Genomic DNA, 24,533 nt, shown 5'->3' on the forward strand with positions numbered 1-24,533 from the left:
TCTAGCTTTACTGAAACTTTATTTATGTCCGTTGATTAATAATTTTCCATTTCCCCCTCTTCCTAGCCCTGGTAGTCACAATTCCACTCTTCAGTTTTATGAATTTTACCATTTTATATACCTCATATAAATGCAATTATGAAGTAGTTGTCTTTCTGTGGTGGGTTTATTTCATCTAGCGTAATGTCCTCAAGGTTCATCCTTTTAGTTGCATATTGCAAAACTTTCTTTTTTAAAAAACTGAATAACATTCAGTTGTATGTATAGACCACATTTTCTTTATCCATTCTTCTGTGGTTGGGCAGTTACATTGCTTCTATATCTTTTTTCTTTCTTTCTTTCTTTCTTTTCTTTTCTTTTTTTTAATTATACTTTAAGTTTTAGGGTACATGTGCACATTGTGCAGGTTAGTTACATATGTATACATTTGCCATGCTGGTGCGCTGCACCCACTAACTCGTCATCTAGCATTAGGTATATCTCCCAATGCTATCCCTCCCCCCTCCCCCCTCCCCACCACAGTCCCCAGAGTATGATATTCCCCTTCCTGTGTCCATATGATCTCATTGTTCAATTCCCACCTATGAGTGAGAATATGCGGTGTTTGGTTTTTTGTTCTTGCGATAGTTTACTGAGAATGATGGTTTCCAATTTCATCCATGTCCCTACAAAGGATATGAACTCATCATTTTTTATGGCTGCATAGTATTCCATGGTGTATATGTGCCACATTTTCTTAATCCAGTCTATCATTGTTGGACATTTGGGTTGGTTCCAAGTCTTTGCTATTGTGAATAATGCCGCAATAAACATACGTGTGCATGTGTCTTTATAGCAGCATGATTTATAGTCATTTGGGTGTATACCCAGTAATGGGATGGCTGGGTCAAATGGTATTTCTAGTTCTAGATCCCTGAGGAATCGCCACACTGACTTCCACAATGGTTGAACTAGTTTACAGTCCCACCAACAGTGTAAAAGTGTTCCTATTTCTCCACATCCTCTCCAGCACCTGTTGTTTCCTGACTTTTGAATGATTGCCATTCTAACTGGTGTGAGATGATATCTCATAGTGGTTTTGATTTGCATTTCTCTGATGGCCAGTGATGATGAGCATTTTTTCATGTGTTTTTTGGCTGCATAAATGTCTTCTTTTGAGAAGTGCCTGTTCATGTCCTTCGCCCACTTTTTGATGGGGTTGTTTGTTTTTTTCTTGTAAATTTGTTTGAGTTCACTGTAGATTCTGGATATTAGCCCTTTGTCAGATGAGTAGGTTGCGAAAATTTTTAACAGAGCCCTCAGAAATAACGCCGCTTACCTACAACTATCTGATCTTTGACAAACCTGAGAAAAACAAGCAATGGGGAAAGGATTCCGTATTTAATAAATGGTGCTGGGAAAACTGGGTAGCCATACGTAGAAAGCTGAAACTGGATCCCTTCCTTACACCTTATACAAAAATCAATTCAAGATGGATTAAAGATTTAAACGTTAGACCTAAAACCATAAAAACCCTAGAAGAAAACCTAGGCATTACCATTCAGGACATAGGCGTGGGCAAGGACTTCATGTCCAAAACACCAAAAGCAATGGCAACAAAAGCCAAAATTGACAAATGGGATCTAATTAAACTAAAGAGCTTCTGCACAGCAAAAGAAACTACCATCAGAGTGAATAGGCAACCTGCTTCTATATCTTGGCTATAGCAAAGTGTGCTGCAATATACATGAGAGTGTGAACATTTCTCTTCAAGATCCTGATTTCAATCCTTTTAGATAGTGAGGAGTGGAATTGCTGAATTATACAACAGTTCTATTTTTCATTTTTTGAGAAACCTCCACATTGTATTGCATAGTGGCTATACCATTTTGCATCCCAACATTATGCAGGAGTCCCAATTTCTCCAAATCTTCACAATCACCTGTTGTTTTTGACAATAGCCATTTTAGCAGGTATGAGATGATATCTCGTTGTGCTTTTGATGTGAATTTCCCTGATGATTAATAATATTGAGCATTTAGAAATATATACTAGTTCATTATTTGAATGTCTTCTTTGGAGAAAAGTTTGTTCAATTTTCTACCCATTTTGTAGCTAGGTGATACAGTATGGCTGTGTCCTCATCCAAATCTCACCTTGAATTTTAATAATGCCCACATGTCATTGGAGGGACCCAGTGGAAGGTAACTGAATTATGGGAGCAGGTCTTTGCTGTGCTCTTCTCATGATAGTGAATAAGTCTCAGGAAAGCTGATGGTTGTATAATGGAGAGTTCCCCTGCACACACTCTCTTGCCTGACACCATGTAAGATGTGCCTTTGTTCCTCCTTTTCTTTCTGCCATGATAGTGAGGCATCTCCAGCCATAGGAATCTGTGAGTTTATTAACCCTATTTTTCTTTATAAATTACACAGTCTCAGGTATGTCTTTATTAGCATCATGGAAACAGATGAATACAGTAAATTGGTACCAAGAGTGGCGTGCTGTTTTAAAGATACCCCAAAATGGAGACGTGACTTTGGAATAGAGTAACAGGCAGAAGATGGAACAGTTTGGAGGGCTGAGAAAAAGACAGAAAAATGTTGCAAAGTTTGGAACTTCCTAGAGACTTGGAGGGCTCAGAAGATAGTGATATGGACAATAAGGTCCAGGCTGAGGTAGTCTCAGATGGAGATGAGAAACTTGGGAACTGGAGCAATGGTAACTCTTGCTATACAAAGAGATTGGTGGCATTTTGCCCCTGCCCTAGAGATCCGTGGGGCTTTGAACTTGAGAGAGATGATTTAGGATATCTGAGGAAAGAAATTTCTAAGTGGCAAAGCATTCAAGAGGAAGCAGAGCATAAAAGTTTGGAAAATTTGCAGCCTGACAATGCAATAGAAAATAAAAATCCATTTTCGGGGGAGAAATTCAAGCCTGCTGCAGAAATCTGCATAAGTAACAAGGAGCCCAATGTTATTCACCAAGAAATAGGGAAACTGTCTCCAGAGCATGTGAGAGACATTGTGGCAGCCCCCCTCATCACAGGCCTGGGGGCCTTGGAGGAAAAAATGGTTTTATGGGCTGGGCCCAGGGCCCCCCTCATGTGTGCAGCCTATAGACTTGGTACCCCATGTCTCAGCTACTCCAGCTGTGGTTAAAAGGGACCAAGGTACAGCTCAGAATGTGGTTCCAGAGGGTGCAAGCCCCAAGCCTTGGCAGCAAGCTCTAAGCCTTGGCAGCTTCCACATAGTGTTGAGCCTGCAGGTACATAGAAGTCAAGAATTGAGGTTTGGAAACCTCCACCTAGATTTCAGAGGATGTATGCAAACATCTGGATATCCAGGAAGAAGTTTGCTACAGGGGTGGGGACCTCATGTAGAACCTCTGCTAGCATGCAGAAGTGCATAAGGGAAATGTGGGGTTGGAGCCCCTACACAGACTCCCCACTGGGACACTGCCTAGTGGAGCTGTGAGAAGTGGGCCACCATCCTCCACACCCCAGAATGGCAGATCCACTGGCAGCTTGCACCTTGCACTGGAAAAGTTGCAGACACTCAATGCCAGCCTGTGAAAGCAGCCAGGAGGGAAGATGTACCCTGCAAAGACACAGAGGTGGAGCTGTCCAAGGCCATGGAAGCCTATCTTTTGCATCAGTGTGACCTGGATGTGAGACATGGAGTAAAAGGAGATCATTTTGGAACTTGAAGGTTTAATGACTGCCCTATTTGATGTTGGACTTCCCTTTTGTTTTGGACGATTTCTCCCATTTGGAATGAGTGTATTTACCCAATGTCTGTACCCCCATTGTATCTAGGAAGCAATTAACTTGCCTTTGATTTTACAGGCTCATAGGCAGAAGGGACTTGCCTTGTTTTAGATTAGACTTTGGACTATGGACTTTTGAGTTAATGCTGAAATGGGTTAATACTTTGGGGGACTGTTGAAAAGGCATGATTGTGTTTTGAAATGTGAGGATATGAGATTTGGGAGGGACCAATAGTGGGAAGATATGGTTTGGCTGTGTCCCCACCCAAATTTCACCTTAAATTGTAATAATGGCCATGTGTTGTGGGAGGGACCCAGTGAGAGGTAACTGAATCACGGGGGCAGGTCTTTCCCATGCTGCTCTTGTGATAGTGAATAAGTGTCAGGAGAGCTGATGGTTTTATGAAGGGGAATTCTTCTGTACACGCTCTCTTGCCTGCCACCATGTAAGGCATGCCTTTGTTCCTCTTCTGCCTTCTGCCATGATTGGGAGGCCTCCCCAGCCATGTGAAACTGTGAGTCCACTAAACCTATTTTTCTTTATAAATTACGTAGTCTTGGGTCTGTCTTTATTAGCGGCATGAGAACAGAGTAATTCACTAGGTAATTCATTTTTTTACTATTTACTTGTGGAAATTACCTATACTTTGGAGATTAACTCTTGTAATGAAATATATATTTGGTTTTCCCTCTGTTTCTTGACAAAAAACTTCTAAAATTCTTGAAATCTTCAAAGTGGTAAGTGCCATTTTGTCTGTTAATGAGTTGACAGAATTGAGTGAATTTTTTAGTTCAATTATTGTTTTCTTCCATTCCATGATTTCTATTTGGTACCTTTTAATATTTTCTATCTTTTTGTTGAAATTCTCACTTTGTTTATGCATTATTTTCTTGACCTCAATGAGTATCTTTATAAGAGTTATTTTAAATTATCTGTCAGATAAATCATACAACTCTGTTTTTTTTTTTTAAGTTGGTTCTTGGTGGTTTAATTGGTCCACTGTTGGGAATATCCTTGTCTACTTTTTCATTTTTCTTGATTCTCTATGTTTATGGTATCCGCACATTAGACAAAACATTCACCTATCCCTGTCTTCACAGACTAGCCTTGTATGGAAAAGAACCCCAACAACTAGCCAGGTGAAATATTCTGGGGTCTTCACCAAGTTTTCCTTCCTCAGAGAAAAGCAAGCTGCTGTAGTTTTCCTGCTCACTCTGTGCTCAGCCAGGGGAATGAAAAAGCTATGGTTTCTGCTAGCACAAGCCACCATTTCTGTTCTCCTAAAGGCAGCTCTGTGTTAGACCCATCAGAGTTTCAAGACTGGTAAGACAAATGCTAGCTCTTTGGGCAGCCCTGGAGAAATTTGGGTGATGAACTCATGGAGCTACTTTTTCTTTAAGCAGGCAGAAGCTGAGAGCTGAACATTTTTGTCTGCTTGCTCTGTGCTGAGCAAGGGGAAGGATCAATGGTATCCATTAGTTAAGCCACTGCCTGTATTCTCCCCTAGGTGGCTGGTTTTGCTGGAGCCATGAGTGTTCCACCTGGAAAGACAGAAACTAGTCTTCCAGGGAGATACCTTGGAAAAGTGGAAGTGCTGGACATTCAAACTAACCCCTTCCTTCCTCTAAGTAAAGCTGGGGGTTGAGGGTTTTCTTACTGATCATGTGATGCTGTGCCTGGGCCTGGTCTTCAGTGAGAGGGTAACCCAATTCTCCCTACCAACTTAAATGAGTCTGGTTTTGCATTATCCCAGGGTACAGTAGCATTTCAAAGATTTTCAGATTTCTCACAAAGGGAATTAGTCTGTAAAAGATTTCTGAAGCTATATGTTTGTCAGAGGAAGAAGATGTAGGTCTTCCTAGTCTGCCATGTTGCTGATATCACTCTGGTTATTTGTATTTTAATATTAAATGGAATTTAAAAATTCCTGTTGAAAATTTCTTATCTCTGTTACTATATAGTCTTTATAGATGCATCTTCACTGGCCCAATTTCTTCAGTTTTGTCCTGTTTTTACCAGACTTCTTAGCAGCTTTCTATTTAGTCGGCCATTCTTTTCTTAATCTTTTTTTTTCTTTTTTGCTTACCTGAACATTATATACTTTTTGTTTTCCTCCTGCTTCATTGGCCATTGTTTTCCAGGGCATTTCCCATGACATCTTCTTCTAGTAGACTCTAGGTATTAGTAAACCTCAAGGCTTTATCCTAAAGTTCCATTTCTTCTCTTTTTGAGCTCTCCCTATTAATCTCGTCAGTCCACACTGATTTAAGTATATGTGTAGGTAGATGGAAAATAATGGATAAACTTTCTCCCATTCCTGAATGTCCCCTTGCAATGTAACTGCCTTCCATCAAGAGGTAGATTCTGTATCTTCTCTCCTTGAATATAAGCTTAGTTATGTGATATTCTTTGGCTAATGACACATTAGCAAGCTGGATGCAAACAGAGGTTTGCATCAAGAGGTTTGCATTGGGCTTTACCCTCTTTTTCTACTGAAAATTTTTCCACCATTATGTAACAAAGTCTGGCTTAACCTGTTGGATACTGGGAGTCATATGGCCCATTATCATCATCAGCCTACTAACAGCTAGAACCAACTGCCAGATATATGAGGGAGACCAGCATAGAATAGCTCCAGGTAATCTTCCACTAATGGCACAACCACCCAGTTGACACGCAGACTTGTGAATAATAACATGGTTAGCATATTAAGCCACTGAATTTCAGGAAGGTGATTCATAAAGCCATATAGAAATAAATATGTCAATGACTCCAAATTCTCCCTAAGTGAGATAGTCTTCTAAGCTTCCAACTTAAATATCCAACCATAGCCCTGCAATTTCCACTATGACATGCACCTCAAACTGAGCATGTCTTTATATCCTCCACTAAACCTGAATCATAAATAATTAAGCCCATCTCAGTAAATGAGACCATCTAGTTGTTAAACTTAAAACCTCAGGATATTTTATTTCCTTCCATCCCCTGGACACTGTCGATTTTATTTTCAAAATATTTCTTAAGTCTTTCCAGTTTTTTTCAGTATCCATGGCTCTTAGTGTACTCATCTGTCTCTTATTTTACTAGAAGATATTCTAGGATGGTCTCTTTGCTTCCATTCTTGAAAACTTCCATGTCATTCGCCATGTGACCACCAGAATGATTTTTAATATAGTAATTTTTTTTAAAACTGAGCTTCCTTTAAGTGAGCAGTCAGATTAATATTTTTTCTTCATAAATTATATTGAATCTGAATATTGTTAACAGACTATTGTCTAGCAAATCTGCACATTTTTCTTTTTAGTTTTTGAGGTTTATGATGACCAAGTGTCGCTTGTGTTGTTTCCAAACCTGTTTATGCCTGTTTTACTTTCCATTATACTTATATAATTTAATCACATATAATTGGAAAGTATAATTTTAAAAAGAATCATTTTATAGAAACTAAATCAAATGCTTTAGGAAGATGTAATATAAATGTAATGCTGAAACTTTGCTGTATAATTATATGTAAGGGTAATAATTATAAAAGATTTTTAAAAACAATTTTAAGTATCTAGAAGGATTTTACTCATATGGCTTCACAAGTGTCTTCTGAGTTTTTACTCTAAATAAACTGAAACTGAAAATAATAGATGGTTTATTATGGACTGTGGTTTACACAAGGCAGAGTTTATAGAATCTCAGTGACTCACATTCAAAAATAAGACATTGGCTGGGTTTATGAGGGAAGATGGCCAATTCAATTATTTTTATAGATTTTAGGTAGAAAGAAAACATTTAAAGTTGTTTGTGTCATTTTTATGACAATTGTTTTATTTTTCAATTAATATCCAACTATCACCTTTAGTAGAAGAATTTCTGCTGCAAATGGATCGGGTTACCTCATTCCCTAATGATAATTATTTAATTATTCAGTGACCTACCACTTAAAAGGCAAATATCACACCATAGTCTTACAGGAGACTTCGAGACATGGTGGCAGCTGTGTTAACAGCAGCCTTTCATGTTACTCACTCCCACTATCCCTCTCCATGCTCCAGGCACATTGACCTAGCAGAGCTTTGAAGGCACTAAGCTCTTTCTTACCTCAAGTCTTTCACATACAGTTATACTTGCCTGGTATGCTCATGACATCTCTTTGGTGTCCAGCTCACTTATGTATATTCTTCAGATCTCTTCTTAAATGCATCCTCTTTATATAAGCCTTTCCTGACTCTCAGATCTACGGTTGATGTCCTTCATGGTAGCTTTTGTTTTCTTTCAAAGCATTTATCATAATTTTCAAAAATGTTGTATTTGTGCATTGGTTTTTTGCTTTTTAAAAATATCTCCTTGCATCATTAAACTCTAAGTTCTAATAATGAGATGACCTGTATATATATATATATTAAAAATTATCCATTTATATATAATTATATATTTATATATGTTATATAAATATATAATTATATATTTATATATTATATATATAATTATATATTTATATATTATATATAATTATATTTATATATTATATATAAAATTATTATATATATAATATATAATTATACATTTATATATTATATATATTTATATATTATATATAATTATACATTTATATATATTATATATATTATATATTATATATAATTATACATTTATATATTATATATATTATATATAATATATATTATATATAATTATGTATTTATATATTATATATAATTATATATATAATTATATATTGGATAATTATATATAATTATATATTGGATAATTATATATAATTACCCAATTATAAATAAAGATATATATATATCCTTTTTATTGAGATGGAGTCTCACTCCGTTGTACAGGCTGCAGTGCAGTGGTGCGATCTCGGCTCACTGCAACCTCTGCCTCTCAGGTTCAAGCACTTGTCCTGCCTCAGCCTCCCAAGTAGCTGGGACTACAGGCATGTGCCTCCATGCCCAGCTAATTTTTGTATTTTTAGTAGAGGTGCGGTTTTACCATGTTGACCAGGCTGGCCTTGAACTCCTGACTTCAGGTGATCTGCCTTCCTTGGCCTCCCAAAGTGCTGGGATTAAAGGCGTGAGCCACAGCACCCAGCCAGATGACCTGTGTCTTTAATTTACTCCCATAACCCTAGAGCCTGAAAAAAATAAGTGTTTAGTTTTTTTGTTTAATTAAACAAGTGAATGAAGAATCAACTATGGAAATTAAACTAATGGGGTAGAAGGTTTTATTCCTGGGATATTTAAAGATATCTGTAGTTGGCTTTTGCTTCTAATGTCCAGCTGTCTAGCATCTCATGACAATCTTCTTTCACCTCACTGCCATGTAAGCTTAGTGACTACACAGACTTCTATCATTTTCATTGCTAATCCTCAAACAGTACCTGGTACATAGAAGGTACTAAATAAATATGCTTTTATTGATGGACCATCACTGTGGAAGAATATCTATTTTTAGAGTTAATTATGATTTCAGGATCATTTCCGATAGTTCTGGCTAAATTGGAAAAGCATTAAAAAGAAGGAATTGCCATAGTGTCTAGTTATTGATCAATTTCCCTTTCTACCTAGGCAGACAAAATTTATTTCCTCAGCTTTCTTACAATTATGTGCAGGCAAGTGATTGAGATCTGGCCAGTGAGTTATGACTGGAAATGATGCTACATCTTCCAGGTATGGGCCCACTAAAAAAAATCCACTTTCTTTAGCCATTCAGTTGTTGAATAGAGAAGGTTATCTGTCAAGATGGAAGGAGCCTGGGTCACCGATTGACAACATAGAGCAGAGCCTCTCCCCAATTTTTAGCCTATCCTGACCTGTCACGTGAGGAAAAACTGATTTTTATTCATTGTCAGACCACGGATAATTTGTACCAGCAGTCAACCCATTCTGAATAATACAAAGGGTCTATAACAATGAATATGAAGGTGATATAGCTACATATTTCTGACCTCAGGCTTTCTAAAAATTGGAGGCAAGGTTCTTTGTATATTGTACAGCGCTAGCAGTCAGTAAATAAAGGACAATAGTTGAAATAATGAAAACAATACTGAGATTAGAATCAAACTTGGAAATCACTTTGTAACTAGACAGCAGAAGGGTTCCTAGAGACAATTTCAAGTACAATCTATGTGCTCATCTGAAGCTTTTTCATGCTGTTATAGCATAAAGTTGAGATGCATCCCATATGCTTTAAATCCTTCAACTCCACTATTTGTTATATATTCAGGAATGATTTGAGACAATTTATTTTATTTCATTATATTCTAGATTCATTGATTGAGGAAGAGGAATGTAAGCTGCTGAGTAGATGACTTTGTTGAATGACATTCAAGGTAGAAGATCTATTGCTCTGATTATGTCCCTGAGCATTGAGATTTTGTGTCCCTGGGGCAGGAATAAATCTTTCAGGGAGGAATGCCTCCTCTCTTTATCCCCCTAATCCCCATATTAGGCTCAGGTAAAGGAGGTCCAAGTCAAAGGAAACAAGACCCTTTAAAAGAGAACCCAGTCAAAGCCACCTTATTTGTTTAATTAGTTCTGATCTGCCTTAAAATCATAAACATTCTATCACATAGTTTTTATTAGTTTCTAAATGTTATCTTTTAAATTTAGATCTTTAATAAGTCTGGCATGTAGTTATATAACATGAGGTAGAGTTCTAACAAAAGTTTTTTCTTTCTAGGAAGCTAGGTTTGAACATTATCAACTAAGTAATCTGCCATTTCCTCAGTGAATTTTTGTGCCATCCCTATACTAAGTTCCAATATGTGTCTCTGTACTTCCTCATTGGTTCATTCATCTATTATTTCATAGGACCATTCTGTTATAATTATCCAATTCAATTGTAGCATGTATAAGTTAGTAAAACAAATTTATTTCTGTCCTTATTGTTAAAATTGACTTAGCTATTTTGTCATACATATTTTAAATAAGTTTGTTATAAAATCCAGCTCCAATCTTGCAAAGTTATATATTAAATGTATAAATTAATTGAATATTATATCAAGAAATCTCATGTAAGAATAGAAAATGTCTCCATTTATTCTGATCTTGTGTGTCTTTGCAGAGAGTTTTAACATTTTCTTTATATAGGTCATGTGTATTTTTTATTAATTCTTAGATACTTTCAATTTTTTTTGCTATCATTTCTGGAAAGTCATTGATTATTGCTAATATAAGCATATACTAGTGAATATTTAAGTTGATTTTATATTTGGCAAATTTGCTATAATCTCATACTAGTCATAATATATTTTCAATTAGATATATATTTTTCAATTGGAATATATATAAATATATATTTATCATTATTTTTATTACTTTTTAAATTTTTTGTTTTTCACCATATGTTGTTTACTTATAATTCTCTTTAGAGTATTTTTGCAAAGTCAATTTTTCAATAGGTCTGATTAACTTTTCTCAATAATGCAGCTTTCAGTTTTGCTAACATTACGAATTTTTGTTGTTGTTGTTACTCTCTGCCATTTTCTGTCTCATTTCTATTATAGCTTTCCTTTTCAAGTTTTTTGGTTTTGTATCATTTCTCTTTTTCAAACACCTTGACTTTTTGTATTTAAATACAATTGACCCCTGAACAACATGGGAGTTAGGGGAGCTGACCACTCTTGCAGAAAAAAAAATTGGAGCATAACATTTGACTCCCCAGACACTTAACAACTAATACTCTACTGTTGACTGGAAGCCTTACCAATAACATAAAGCCAATTAATATATATTTTGTATGTTGTGCATATTATATACTGTATTCTTACCAGAAAGTCAGCTAAAGAAAAGAAAATGTTAAGAAAATTATAAGAAAGAGAAAATATATATACTATTCATTAAGTGGAAGTTGATCATCATAAAGGTCTTTATCTTCATCATCTTCAGATTGAGTAAGCTAAAGGGGAGGAAGAAGAGAAGGGGTTGATCTTGCTCTCCCAGAGGTGGCAGAGGCAAAATAGGTGGAGAAGGTGAAAGGGGAGGCAAATTACACTGGGTATAACTTTTAGTGAAAAAAAAATCTATAAGTTGACCAGTGCCGTTCAAACCTGTGTTGTTCAAAGGTCAACTGTATTTCTGTTTCCTAATATAAGGGTTTTACAACCTCGACACTATTGACATTTTGAGCTGTATAGCTGTATAATTCTTTACTTTGTATTTGAGGTGTTGTCCTATGCAGTAAGCGTATTTAGCAGCATTCCTAACTTTACCTACTAGTTAGCAAAAAAACCCTGCTTTAGTCATGACAATCAAGCAGACATTGCCAAATGTCTTCCAGGAAGAGGCAAAATTCTCCTCTGTTGAGAACCACTGGAAATTGACCAAAGCATATAAAAAAATGAGAAATGTTTATTTAGGAAAAACTATTGAGCCTCAGATAAGAACTCTCTAATTAGTGATATTTCAGATTTGGGTTGCTTCATTAGCCTTCAGCTCCCTGGGTGCTGTAGTTCTATCAGAGTGGAATAAGCTAAGAAAACAAGTAGATTCATTGTCAGTGGAACTGACTTGATTTGAAATGGAAGCCAGAAAATCTCTATGGCCTAGAACATTGTTTTACAACTTACACTTACAGTAGTGATATCTGTGGCAAATGAACAGGGAGAGCCAGTGTCATAGCTAGCCTGAGTTTGTGAAACTGACTTTAGGGCCAGCAGCTAACCAGCAGATTGGCCAGAGATTTAACAAGAGATCTCGGAATCAAACTTTCATATGGGCTGCGATAAACTTCTATATATTCCTGGCTGTCTGAAAATCTGTATGGATTTGCAAGGCTACACAAATGCTCAGAAGAGACAAAAGAGGATCCTAGTTATCTACACATACTTGGTTAAATGAGAGGTTTTGTACATGAGCAGAAGAGACGAAAGAAAGGCCAGATTATATTAAAAGCCGAAGTGATTTATAATTGCCTGAACTTTGAATGTATTCTTCAGTGACCATATGGATGCGATGACAAAGAAAAGAAGACTTACTGGCTCAAAGTGTTTGAGCACAATCTCTAGACAACCATTTTGACACAGGGGTGATCTCTAGGAAAGCAGTATACACCATAAGAAAGAAAGGCTCCACAGGTAAGTCACTAAATAGACAAACATAGGAACAATGATAACCACTGTGGGCAGATAAAAATCCAGGGAATTAAAGATATAAACAATTTTCAGTATTCAACAAAAAACGAGGAGATATGCAAAGGAATAGGAAAGTGTGTCACACATTTAGGAAAATAACAAGCAAACAAACAAGGTCTCTGATGGGGCACAGATATTTGACTTCACAGACAAATACTTCCAAACAGATATTAAAAATATGTCAAAAGAATGAAAAGAAATACCATTTAAAGAATAAAGTATAGGCCGGGCGCGGTAGCTCATGCCTGTAATCCCAGCACTTTGGGAGGCCGAGGTGGGCGGATCATGAGGTCAGGAGATCCAGACCATCCTGGCTAACATGGTGAAACCCCGTATCTACTAAAAATACAAAAAAAAAATACAATTAGCCGGGCATGGTGGCGGGTGCCTGTAGTCCCAGCTACTCGGGAGGCTGAGGCAGGAGAATGTCGTGAACCCAGGAGGTGGAGTTTGCAGTGAGCCGAGATCGTGCCACTGTACTCCAGCCTGGGTGACAGAGCGAGACCCCATCTCAAAAAAAAAGAATAAAGTATAAAGTATAGTAACAATGACTCTCCAAATAGAAAATGTTAAAGATACAAAATTATAAACAAAAGAACCAAGTAGAAATTCTGGAGTTAAAAAGTCTGGTAACCAAAACAAACAAAAAATCCTAAGAGACTTAAGAGACAGGCATCATTAATATCTAAAGATTGGAAACAATCAATATGTCCACCAATTGGTGAAGGGATAACCAATATTTGATACCTCCATGCCACAGAATCCTATTCAACAGCAAAAAGGGAAACAATATTTATACAGTTCATATGAGTGAACTCAAAAACTTCATGCTAGGTGAAGGACTCCAGATGCAAAACTCCTATATTGTGTGATTTTAAAAATTATTTTCCCATAAGTTTTTGGGGTACAGTGGTATTTGGTTACATGAGTAAGTCCTTTGTGAGATTTTAGATATTTTTAAATATAGAATGTCCATAAAAGACAAATCCTAGAGGCAGAAAGCCAATCAATTCCTTCCTGAAACTGGGAAAAAGAGCCAAGATTGAATAAAAATGGGCATGAAGGTTCTGATTTGCATAATAAAAATGTTCTAAAATTGGATTAATTTACTAAAATCATTAAAAAGTACACTTACAATGAATGAATTAGGTTGTGTGTAAGTGATACACTAAGAAAGCTGTTAAAAATACTGTTTTTATACCAACATGAATAGGAGGGCTTCTCTGGATCAAGACACATTGCATTTTTCTTTCAAATAATAATAGTCATTACAGTATTAGTAACCATTGTATATTTAGCCTTCATTATGTACCACTCTACGAGATTCTTTAAATGTACAATCATATTTGTAACTCTATGAGAGAGGAAATAGTAACCAGCATGGCACAGATAAATAAATAGATACTGAGATTAAATAATTTGCTTAAAGACTTTTACCCAGGTAGCTTACCTCTTAAGTTCATGGACTCAACCAATGCTTTCTATATTCTACTAGCCTTTTCATAATCTATCTCTGTGTGTGTGTGTGTGTGTGTGTATGAGATGTGACATGACATAAAATTAGCATGGGATGACATACATTAAATTGAATGTAATGCTTTATTTTCTATATTTTTAGATTTCATAATCATTGGCTAAAAATATATATAAAATCACTGTTAAAATTATTCCTTTAGGATTACAATTTTAATAACCATTTCAACTGCCATATAATATTTTACTCTGTGTAAGATTCTAAAAGAAATGAAGTGAAAAGTCAGCCTTCTGACTTATTAATCACTTGAGAATAGTAGCAGGATTTTTTGTAGACTTTTCATAGATTTTTAGTAAGTTATAATGATTTTATAAAATGCATCTCAAAGTAAGATAAAATTTAATGCAATATTTTCACATTTTCAATAATATGGAGTTTTAGCTTATACTCTAAAACTTGTAAGTATATTAAATCATTCTAAGCTTCATTTTAGTAACACAAATAAACCAATTACAAAGAATATAGTTTTTTTTCCTTTGCTTAAGACATGAAAAATATGTCAATTGCTGATACTCTGACTTTAAATTGGTAAGCGATGATAATAATGACAGTCATTAGAGCAATAATAATTGCCTATTAGAAGAGATGTTTTGATGGCACAAAGGTAAAATAAGTTATTTATAATCAGTAAATTTTCATAGTTTAAAAGTTTTCTCACTATGATTATATAGTACAGGTACAAAGGTAAAATTTAGTGGAAAATCTTACCACGCCAATGGAAAAGTAATTATTGATGATACTGTAAGGCACTGGGTCTCCTTTCTCATCTTTGTCATTAGGTATGACTTCAAACTTCCACCTGTCCAACATGATTTCTGTGCTGTTTTCAATGTCTTTTAGAATTTTCATCAGATTCTCACCTTCATAACCTAGTGGGAAAAAAAATACCTTGAGAAAAGAACTCGAACCAAATAAAAAAGCTGTATTTTTATGTTTCAGTGTGCTTATGCATATGTAATATTCTAAAGGTAAATAATGATTTTGAAGCACATTCTGCCACCAAATGAAGAATTAATTATAACATTATACTCATACCCACATTCAATTCTTAACTTTAATTTGTAACATGTACTGTATTTCTCTTTTTGTGGTGCAAATTCTCAGCATATACAACTGCCAAGTGAACATTTCTACTGTATTCCCCACAAAACTTTATACCAATAGATTCAAAATTGAATGAATTCTCTGCTTCCATACCTTCCTCCTGTGCAGCTGACTTCACAAAGACACCATCCTCTACCCAGCTGCTAAAGTCAGAAACGTGGATGACATTTTAGACTTTTCCCTTTCCATCACTCTCTTACCCTCACCTTTTCCCGTCTAGTGATATAAAACTTTCAATTTAAGTAAAAGGTCCTACTCTTTGTAAGCTTTAAAATTTCGTTTCTTATTCTGTCTACTCAGGGTGCCCCTTTTCTTTTTGGCTGGTTTGCATCTATTTCCTTGGCATCGTTTTATATTTGCTAATACTACTTCCCAGTGCTGCTGCTTATGCCTGTAGTCTCAGCTACTCAGGAGGCTGAGGCGGGAGGACTACTTGAGGCCAGGAGTTCCAGGCTGCAGTGAGCTATGATTGCACCACTGTATCCCAGCCTGGGTGACAGAGCAATATTCCCTGTTTAAAACAATAAAATTAAATAAAACTAATAAATTTGCTAACACTTCTTTCTGGAAAGCACCCTTTCAAAATAATGGCTCAGATGCCCCTCTCACAGTCCCCTATACGCAGTTCTCAAAACTAGCCCTGTCTTAGAACTAGTACACCACATTGTCATTACTTGTGTTTTTCTCATTACAGGTTCCTCTTAACCCAGCCTGCAATAGAGTAAATGCTCAACAAATCAATTTTTTAATGAATATATGATAGATGGTCAACATGACCTGAAAATAAAAGTCTTGTCAATATTACATTCTCAATATTCAATTTATTTGTAGGTAGATAACATTATAGTTATCACTGCAGCCTAACCCTGACAGAGTTACTGTTTTTGTTTCTGAATCTTCCTCAACATTAGTTTCCTTCCCTGTAAAAACCTTAGGGTTCTTGCGAAGATTAAGCAAGATAATGCCTAAAAAGTTCTCAGTACATGAGTCCTAAAACAGAGAATAAAAATTTCTCAATAATATTTTACTACTGATGATGATACCATCAGAATTTGAAATATTGTACTAAGTTAAATCATCTCTCTTTTCACCCATACAAAAGCACACACATAGTCCTAAAATGATTATTTTGAGTTGGAACAACATTTTCAGTTTTTTTTTTTTCTGTTCATTATTTAATTGTTGAACAAGGAAATGCCAGAGGCTATGAGTCCTCATTAGAGCTATTAGCATACGTATCATTGAATAAACTCATTGGGTTAAAAGAAAACAGGCACTCTGATATACCAAAATTCCCTAAAGAGGAATACCTTACACTTAAGGTGTATCTGTTCAATTAACTATTAGAAGGTGAAAGCCACCAGAAACTAGAAATACCTCTTCTGGAGCTCATCATCACTTCTTACCTTACACAGGTTTAAAAAGTAATTACTCGCTACTTAATACATACAGTAAAGGGTACAATAAGTAATGATTACATAAACATTGAAAATATTAAATATTATTTCAGACGAGATTGGGTGCATTCAGGGTGGTATGGCCATAGACTAAATACTATTTAAAAAGCTATCATATATTTTACAGTATAATTTGAAGCTGTAAGTATTAATAATATGCATATAACTGCACTCAGTGGCAAAACACTGAATGGCTTAAACTGCAAGATTACAATAATTATATTTACTAACATTTCACGTTTCTTAATAGTGCTACCTTATTTTAAATGTTTAATTAATTTCTAATTGTTAATTTCTTTTAAGAAGTATAAGTAATAGCTCCCCAAATAAATTATATACATATATATATTATTTTACCTACTGAATTAAGTAAAAAACACTTAAATATATTCATCTATTTTCCAAACTCTGCTTTCATGTCAGAATAAGCTTGATAGTCTCTAGGCATAAATTAATTTGCATATAATAATATATATTATAATATAGGAGTATGGTGTGTGTGTATGTGTATACATATATACAATTAGCAGAAATACTAGTAAATAATAATGCTTTCAAAAAGGTTGAATTTTTTCTCAGTCATGTCTCAGGTTAATAGCAGCACCGTCCAACATAACACTGGAACAATGTAGGAACAGCAACCTAACCGGGAGAGAACATGATAGGAAAGAATGTAGTGAAAATCAATTACCACATCTAGATTGTAGCAGGGTCACTCAGCTTAAAATCTTTACCACTGGATATGTGTGTAGGGATTTTTATGACTAAACATGAAAAAGGCTGGTTTAAATCTGTCTTCTAGCCAAGCAAAAGTAGAAAGAGGCAATAAATAAATCTTGAGAATTACAACATCTGCAATTCAGAAGTGATTCACATAGATAAACTCTAAACTGTAGTCCCCCATTTAACAAATATCTTTTCCCCACTTCTTGTATGTATCTATGCCCAAGATTGTTAAATAATGATAAGTAACTATTAATAGGGTTCCTGTACCCAAGAAGATCATGATTTTAAAAAAGACAAATCAAATCCACTAAATATGCCAGCAAAAGATTTTTACAGAAAAGAATAATGCTATTTTACTTTCATTATTTTGATTTAAAGCCTGTAATCAATCCAGGCTAAGAAACAAAATGAAAACATGATTAATATTTATTTTATATTTAATGATATTATGTTATAATGACTGAATCTAAAAAGTCATAGAAATTTTTGCAAATGAAAATCACATAAAGAAATGCAACAACAAATCTGTATAAAAGTGTGTTCAGGCCAGGTGCGGTGGCTCATGTCTATAATCCCAGCACTTTGGGAGGTCAAGGCGGGTGGATCATGAGGTCAGGAGATCAAGACCATTCTGGCTAACACGGTGAAACCCTGTCTCTACTAAAAGTACAAAAAATTAGCCTGGCAAGGTGGCGGGCGCCTGTAGTACCCGCTACTCGGGAGGCTGAGGCAGGAGAATGGCGTGAACCCGGGGGGCGGAGCCTGCAGTGAGCTGAGATTGCGCCACTGCACTCCAGCCTGGGCCAAAGAGTGAGACTCCGTCTCAAAAAAAAAAAGTGTGTCCAATTTACAACTATTACTTGCCTCCTTATTCTACACAAACAAGATTTTCCTTGCAATTAAATTTTTGTTAAGAGAGACTAATGAGTGCCAGAAATTTACAAAAAGAATGCTAATTAAGCTAGAATATCCTACATTCTTACAGTGTCAACTTTTCCAAAATATGAAAATATATTCCTATAAAAAAGAGGCTTCAAGTCAATAGATTCCCTGAATCTTAAGTGAACCAAATGATTATTGGTTGAATGAAGTACTTTCTTCTACAAATATTAAGCATAATAATAATTACTGCAACTGCATAAAGTACTTAACACAAACATTGATATGGTTTGGCTCTGTGTCCCCACTCAAATCTCATTTTTAGTTGTAATCCCCATAATCCCCACGTGTCAAGGGAGGGACCTGGTGGGAGGTGATTAGATCACGAGGGTGGTTTCCTCCATGCAATTCTGGTGGTGGTGAGTGAGTTCTCATGAGATCTGATGGTTTTATCAGGGACTATTTCCCCTTTGCTCATTCGCTTCTCTCACCTGCTGCCATGTAAAAAATGCCTTTGCTTCTCCTTCACCTTCATGATTGTAAGTTTCCTGAGGCCTCCCCAGCCATTTGGAAGTGGGAGTCAATTAAACCTTTCTTTATAAATTACCCAGTCTTGGGTATGTCTTTATAGCAGTGTGAGAACAAACTAATACAAACACTGTGCAAACAAGTTATCAGTTTAGCACAAGAACCTACAAGGCACTGTTATTTTCTTCAAATTCTGATAAGGAATCTACAGCACACAATTTTTAAGTACTTGCTCAAAGTTACACACCTGTCAAGAAATAATCCCACTGTAAAGCATATTTCTTTGTTAATAATCTCTAGCAAATGGCTTCTCCATTTCCCTAATTGCTCAACTTGGGCATCTTGATACCTTGCTTTCCCTAAAATTCCTAACCAATCCACTGGTAAGTACAATTAATCTAAGCCTGAAAACGTACCTCCAGTTTGGCTACTTGCCTGATTTAAGTCATGTAAGCTCTAGTCTGCTCACTTTATTATGCAATTAGGACAACTGTAATAGAAGTTCTCATTTGGAGAACTATAGTTCTGCATGTTTTCACATTTTCTGACCAGTTTATTTTCTACCCCCAAATTAATCTGTTTTTGAAAATGTGTCAGTGTGTTACTCTGCTTCTGAGACTTTCAAAGCTTCACTTTGCATGACAAATTCAATCAAGTAAAACTCTCACAATGACAAATAGGTTCCTGCATTATCTGGCTCCCAACTGTCTTTCCAAAGTCATAGTACTCACTATCCCTAATTGCCCACCATGCACTGCTGCTTCAGCAACCCCACTTGCATTCCTTCCTTCAGTCCTTGAAACACAGGGAGCTATTTCTCCTCCTTCTTATATTTTAGGTCCAGCTTTAATGTTACCTCCTCAGAGAGACCTTCTTGGCCATCTAGCTAGATACTTCATCTCTATTATTCATTCTTCTGATTCTTTGATATTTTATAATTATATATTTCATTATTGTTCAATTTATTTTCAATTATACTCAATGAAAATGTAATCTCCAGAAGGATAGAAGCCATTTGTTTATTTCCTCACTGTATATTTAGCACCTAGAACAGTGCCAAGACATATCAGACACTCAAAGGGAATTCATCACTAATAGATTCTTTGACACATGCTACAGTCCTTGCCTTTGTCCATTGTTAGTGCTTTGTATGTGGTTTCACAAGAATTATTAGAGTATGCCAAATATGGACTTCTTTAACAAATTTGAGATTTAGGCCATTTGTTAATTTGGAAGCAAAAATAAAATTACTAATTTTCATATACATCAAATATATGTTCCAGGAGAACATGGCAAGAAGACTCACATATTTTCCTTCTTTTTAATCTATGCACTTGTATGAACACTGGCAAATACAAGTATCTTATCAGAAATGGTGATGTCTTTATTCATTTCTTTAGATTTCATGAACTCTAATGCAACTCATGAAAATACTCCTAAAGTATATTCTTACTGAACATCCCAAATAGACTACATACTAAGTTCTTGACTTAGTCAAGCACGTATACAGCTTAGAGCTAGTTGGTCAGATATTCATGGAATTATTCTCCAACTTTGCTGTAAATCAGAGTTACTTAGGGAGTTTGTTTAAAAAAAAAATCATCTGCTCAGGTCCCAATTCCAGATATTTCCATTCAGCATGTCTGGGGTGGGGTCAGGCCACTGTATTTTTAACAAGTTCCCCAGGGACTCTGTTCACCTTGTCTTAGTAGACACTTTTCAAACTTCTCTAAGTGAGCTTTGATGCTAAAAATATTTAGCATTCAAGTCCTGCTTCTTTACCAAAGTCTGATGGTGTTTAGTGATCTTATCTAGTGGTGTTCAGTGATCTTCAGATAAATATAGCCTATTAGTGACTCTGCAAAATGTTTTAAGACCTCATCTCAAAATATTCTCTCTTTGCTTACCCTACTCCATCGACACTATTTCAGTTTCAGTTCCTTAAATATGTCAAGTGCCTTGCCACCTCTGGGCCTTTGAACTCAATGTTCCCTCCGCCTATGAAGTTCACACCCAGCTTTACATGGCTGTGTCATTATCTAGCTAGTCGTTTTTTCTTCTATGTCATATCCTCAGTGAGGTCTTTCCTTATAATGATCATCTGTTTACTTGTTAGTGTAAAGTCTCACATATGATTTTATGTGCCACTAGAAATTAAGGTACTTTTGTTTTTCTTTTGTCAACTCTGTATCCAAAGTGCAGAGCACAGCTGGCTAGCATAGAGTGAGTCTCAAAACTGAGTATTATTTAACGTATTCACTCCTGGGAAACTAATTCATTAGCCTTTCATTTTTCCTTTGTTTGTGATTTTACCTCCCAACTTATAAATTAAAAGTATAAAAATTACCTTGAAGTGCATCCATGTGTACCTTATTTTCTAAACAAAAAAATCAAAAACCAAAACCAGAGATGTTTGGAAACTTGACCTCCTTTAGTTTAAGTCTCTATTTAATATCACATTAAAACCCAATACCCATGGTCTCTTTTTCCACTATTTGTTCTTCTATCCAAGACTATTGTTCAAAATCATATATTATATATACCACATCAGTTATCTTCACTGAAATCATATCGTTTTTGTTTCTTTTCTTTTCTTTTTGTTTTGCAAGGGAAAGGGGTGTTGTGTACTGTTTCTGCTTTTGTTGTTGCAGCTGCTTTACCTCCTCCCCATCGCAGGCATCTTGCTAGATCATTGCCAGTCCCAAGAGGCAGAATTGCAACTGGAGGATGCTTGCCTACATTGGCCTTTTCTGCAGAATAAAAAAAAATACAAATAAAGAAAATTTTAAGTTCAGATAAAACGACGGAAATAAAAAGATAGCCTGCTGACATTAAATGAAGGAATTCCAATAGGTACTCATAAACAAAACATAATTGTATTTTTAGATATATACAATAATGAATTATGGATAATTTGTATACATTTGTAGCAATTGATAAAACACAAATACTATTATTCACAGAATGATGGAATTTTCAAAACTCAGGCAAGAGGAAAGCTTTTTAAATATCTTAACTCAGCTAAAAATTGTGGTGTGTCTTATTTCCACTACAATCCTCAGGGATATTATTATATACAGCATAAGATTACAATACAGAGACACAACTAGGATGGATGGGTAGGTTCCTACATAAAGTCCTTTTGCAACATCAATTCTAGGTACATTTTACTTAAAGGAATAAAATATTTGAAAACTATTGAATTATAAAAGTGAGTAAATTGCTAACAATGTCCTTGACTTTTTCCCACCCATGGTGCTGCTTTGTGTCAGAGCAAATGGAACACAACGTTAACAGCTGGAATACAACGAGATCAGCAGGTTTTCCATGAGATTAATCTTTACATCACATAATGCTTTGGGTTCAGAGCAGTAAAGATCTCTGCCGCTGACATCCCATATTCTTTGGTTTGAATCATCGCATGCCTTGAATTAATCTCACAAATGTATATCACTTTCTTTTATTTTTTTCTTCCTCAGCCCCTCAAAATCAGTATACATATGTGTGTAGGGATAGAGGGGATAGAAAATGTAGGGATATGTCACAATGAAATAGCCGACAATAAGATTTTGAGGGCTAAAACAAGCTAAGAATTCCTGCTGTTTTTCCTCTAAAATCCTTACAAGTCCTCAGATACTTTTCCAACTAACTCATTAACTTTTGTAATTCTTGAATTCTGGTTGTCTTCTCAGATAAAACATATAAATATGATTTACATTGTTTAATGGAAGGCCAGATCAGAATTTTCACTGTTTCTTTTTAAATCAAATATTAGTAGATTAAAGCTGTTAGATCCTTATCAAAAGTGTTGCCAACATGTATTTTTCTTATTTTGAATATTTTTAGCGTATGCATAGACAGAATGTTTTCTGCATTGACTAAATAGGTGTCTGTTTCAATTTATACAGAAGGTAAAACTTCTTTTGAATCAATTCATTTTATGAAAGGGCCTGTTTTAAACAAAGAATTGATCAATGCAGTAACTGAAATGAGAACAAAAAGAGTCAATATTTGTTTTGGATTTATTTCCTCATAAAGGCCAATTCATGGTCTCTTTTTCTAACTAGTAACCAGTTCCAACAACTGACTAGATCTGAAAAAGCAAATAATTTTCCTGAATTTATACTTTTTCTTGTGCTGCATACTTACCTTATATCCTCAATGATGTTCCTGTATTATTTGCTCATAAAAATCGAGCGTTTTCAGTTTAAATAGAGAGGCAATATAGAATAAGGCTTAACTGTGCGTTCTAATCTCAGCTCTCTCAGTTCACAGCTATAAGACTTTGTTGTAGTTATTTACTTTTTTCCAAGTTTTAGGTTCCCTATCTCTACATGGGATTATTAATACTATCTGTGTCATAGAGTTGTGAGGAATAAACAAGATAACATGATGAATAAAAATTAGCTATGATGATGATGATGATGATGGATGATAACGATATGAATGTATACAGAGGGTAAGGTTTTGAGGGTCCATGTTTTAAAAACGTAAGCACATCAATTTTGCACAGACTTTATCACAAATACTAAGACTGCTCCTTCAGTTCCTTGTCTGGGGCACGCAAACAATCTGATTTCCTAGAGCCCCTGAAAACAACTCTGAAAATTTGGTAAACACTGTAAGAAGTGGATTAGAAAGGAAGGACTTCTATGTACTTGTAAACTATTTTGCCAGTTAAATTTTTGAACTACAGAATAATAAGTTAAACCAGTGTGCAACCTTCCAGATGTCCAATTATATCACTGCTTCCAAAGATAATGATACAAGCAATAGACACATAGATGAAACAGGATTTAAAGCTATTGCTCTCTCCCCAGCCATATTAAGTATGTGTCTGCATTACCTATGCAATCCAAAACCCAGCCCACGGTTCCATCTCCACCACAGGCTAACACTCTGAAGTCAGGAACATCACGGAAAAAGTTTAACCTGAAAAATAAGCATGTTATGGCACATGATTAATAGTTTAAAAATAAGATGTTTTCAGTTTTGTATCATTAGCATTTTACCCGATGAAATACGTTTTTATTTTATAAAAACTGTAAAATATCTGTGATAACTTACATATCCTTTAATCCTATTTTATAATTATATATTCAAGATTCTATAACTTAAAAACATTTTGTAATTACACATTCTAGATTCCATAATGAATATACTCTATTTTTCTTTAATAAACTCTAAAATTTTAAGAATAAAATGAGTAAATTATAATAATTTTCATTGATATTCTCCCAGATGTGATTTGCAGTTCGCATAACCCAGAATGACATATACTACATTATTTAATTTAATAAATTTAATCAATCCAAAATTATCTTTTGAGTGAATATATAAATGTGACAGTTATGTCAGTAAATATGTCTTTAACAATTTTCTACTTTCTCCATTACTGGGAGAAATTGATCAGACTGCAACTGG

At 35.2% G+C, this 24,533-nt stretch overlaps 1 protein-coding gene across 21 annotated transcripts in view; it reads right to left on the bottom strand.

The window, feature by feature from the left end:
• The window catches only part of DGKB (diacylglycerol kinase beta), an 835,560-nt gene that overhangs the window by 428,590 nt on the left and 382,437 nt on the right, over nucleotides 1-24,533 (bottom strand). For all 21 annotated transcript variants that reach the window (XM_034963734.3, XM_057302827.2, XM_057302829.2 and 18 more), the window contains 3 exons: nucleotides 23,956-24,041; nucleotides 21,770-21,859; nucleotides 15,124-15,284 (listed from right to left, as the gene is read on the bottom strand). In XM_034963734.3, the coding sequence (XP_034819625.1) occupies nucleotides 15,124-15,284; nucleotides 21,770-21,859; nucleotides 23,956-24,041 (337 nt within the window). The remainder of the gene's footprint in view (nucleotides 1-15,123; nucleotides 15,285-21,769; nucleotides 21,860-23,955; nucleotides 24,042-24,533) is intronic.

The sequence above is a fragment of the Pan paniscus genome, chromosome 6, assembly GCF_029289425.2.
Source record: "Pan paniscus chromosome 6, NHGRI_mPanPan1-v2.0_pri, whole genome shotgun sequence".
In the NCBI taxonomy this organism is placed as follows: domain Eukaryota; kingdom Metazoa; phylum Chordata; class Mammalia; order Primates; family Hominidae; genus Pan; species Pan paniscus.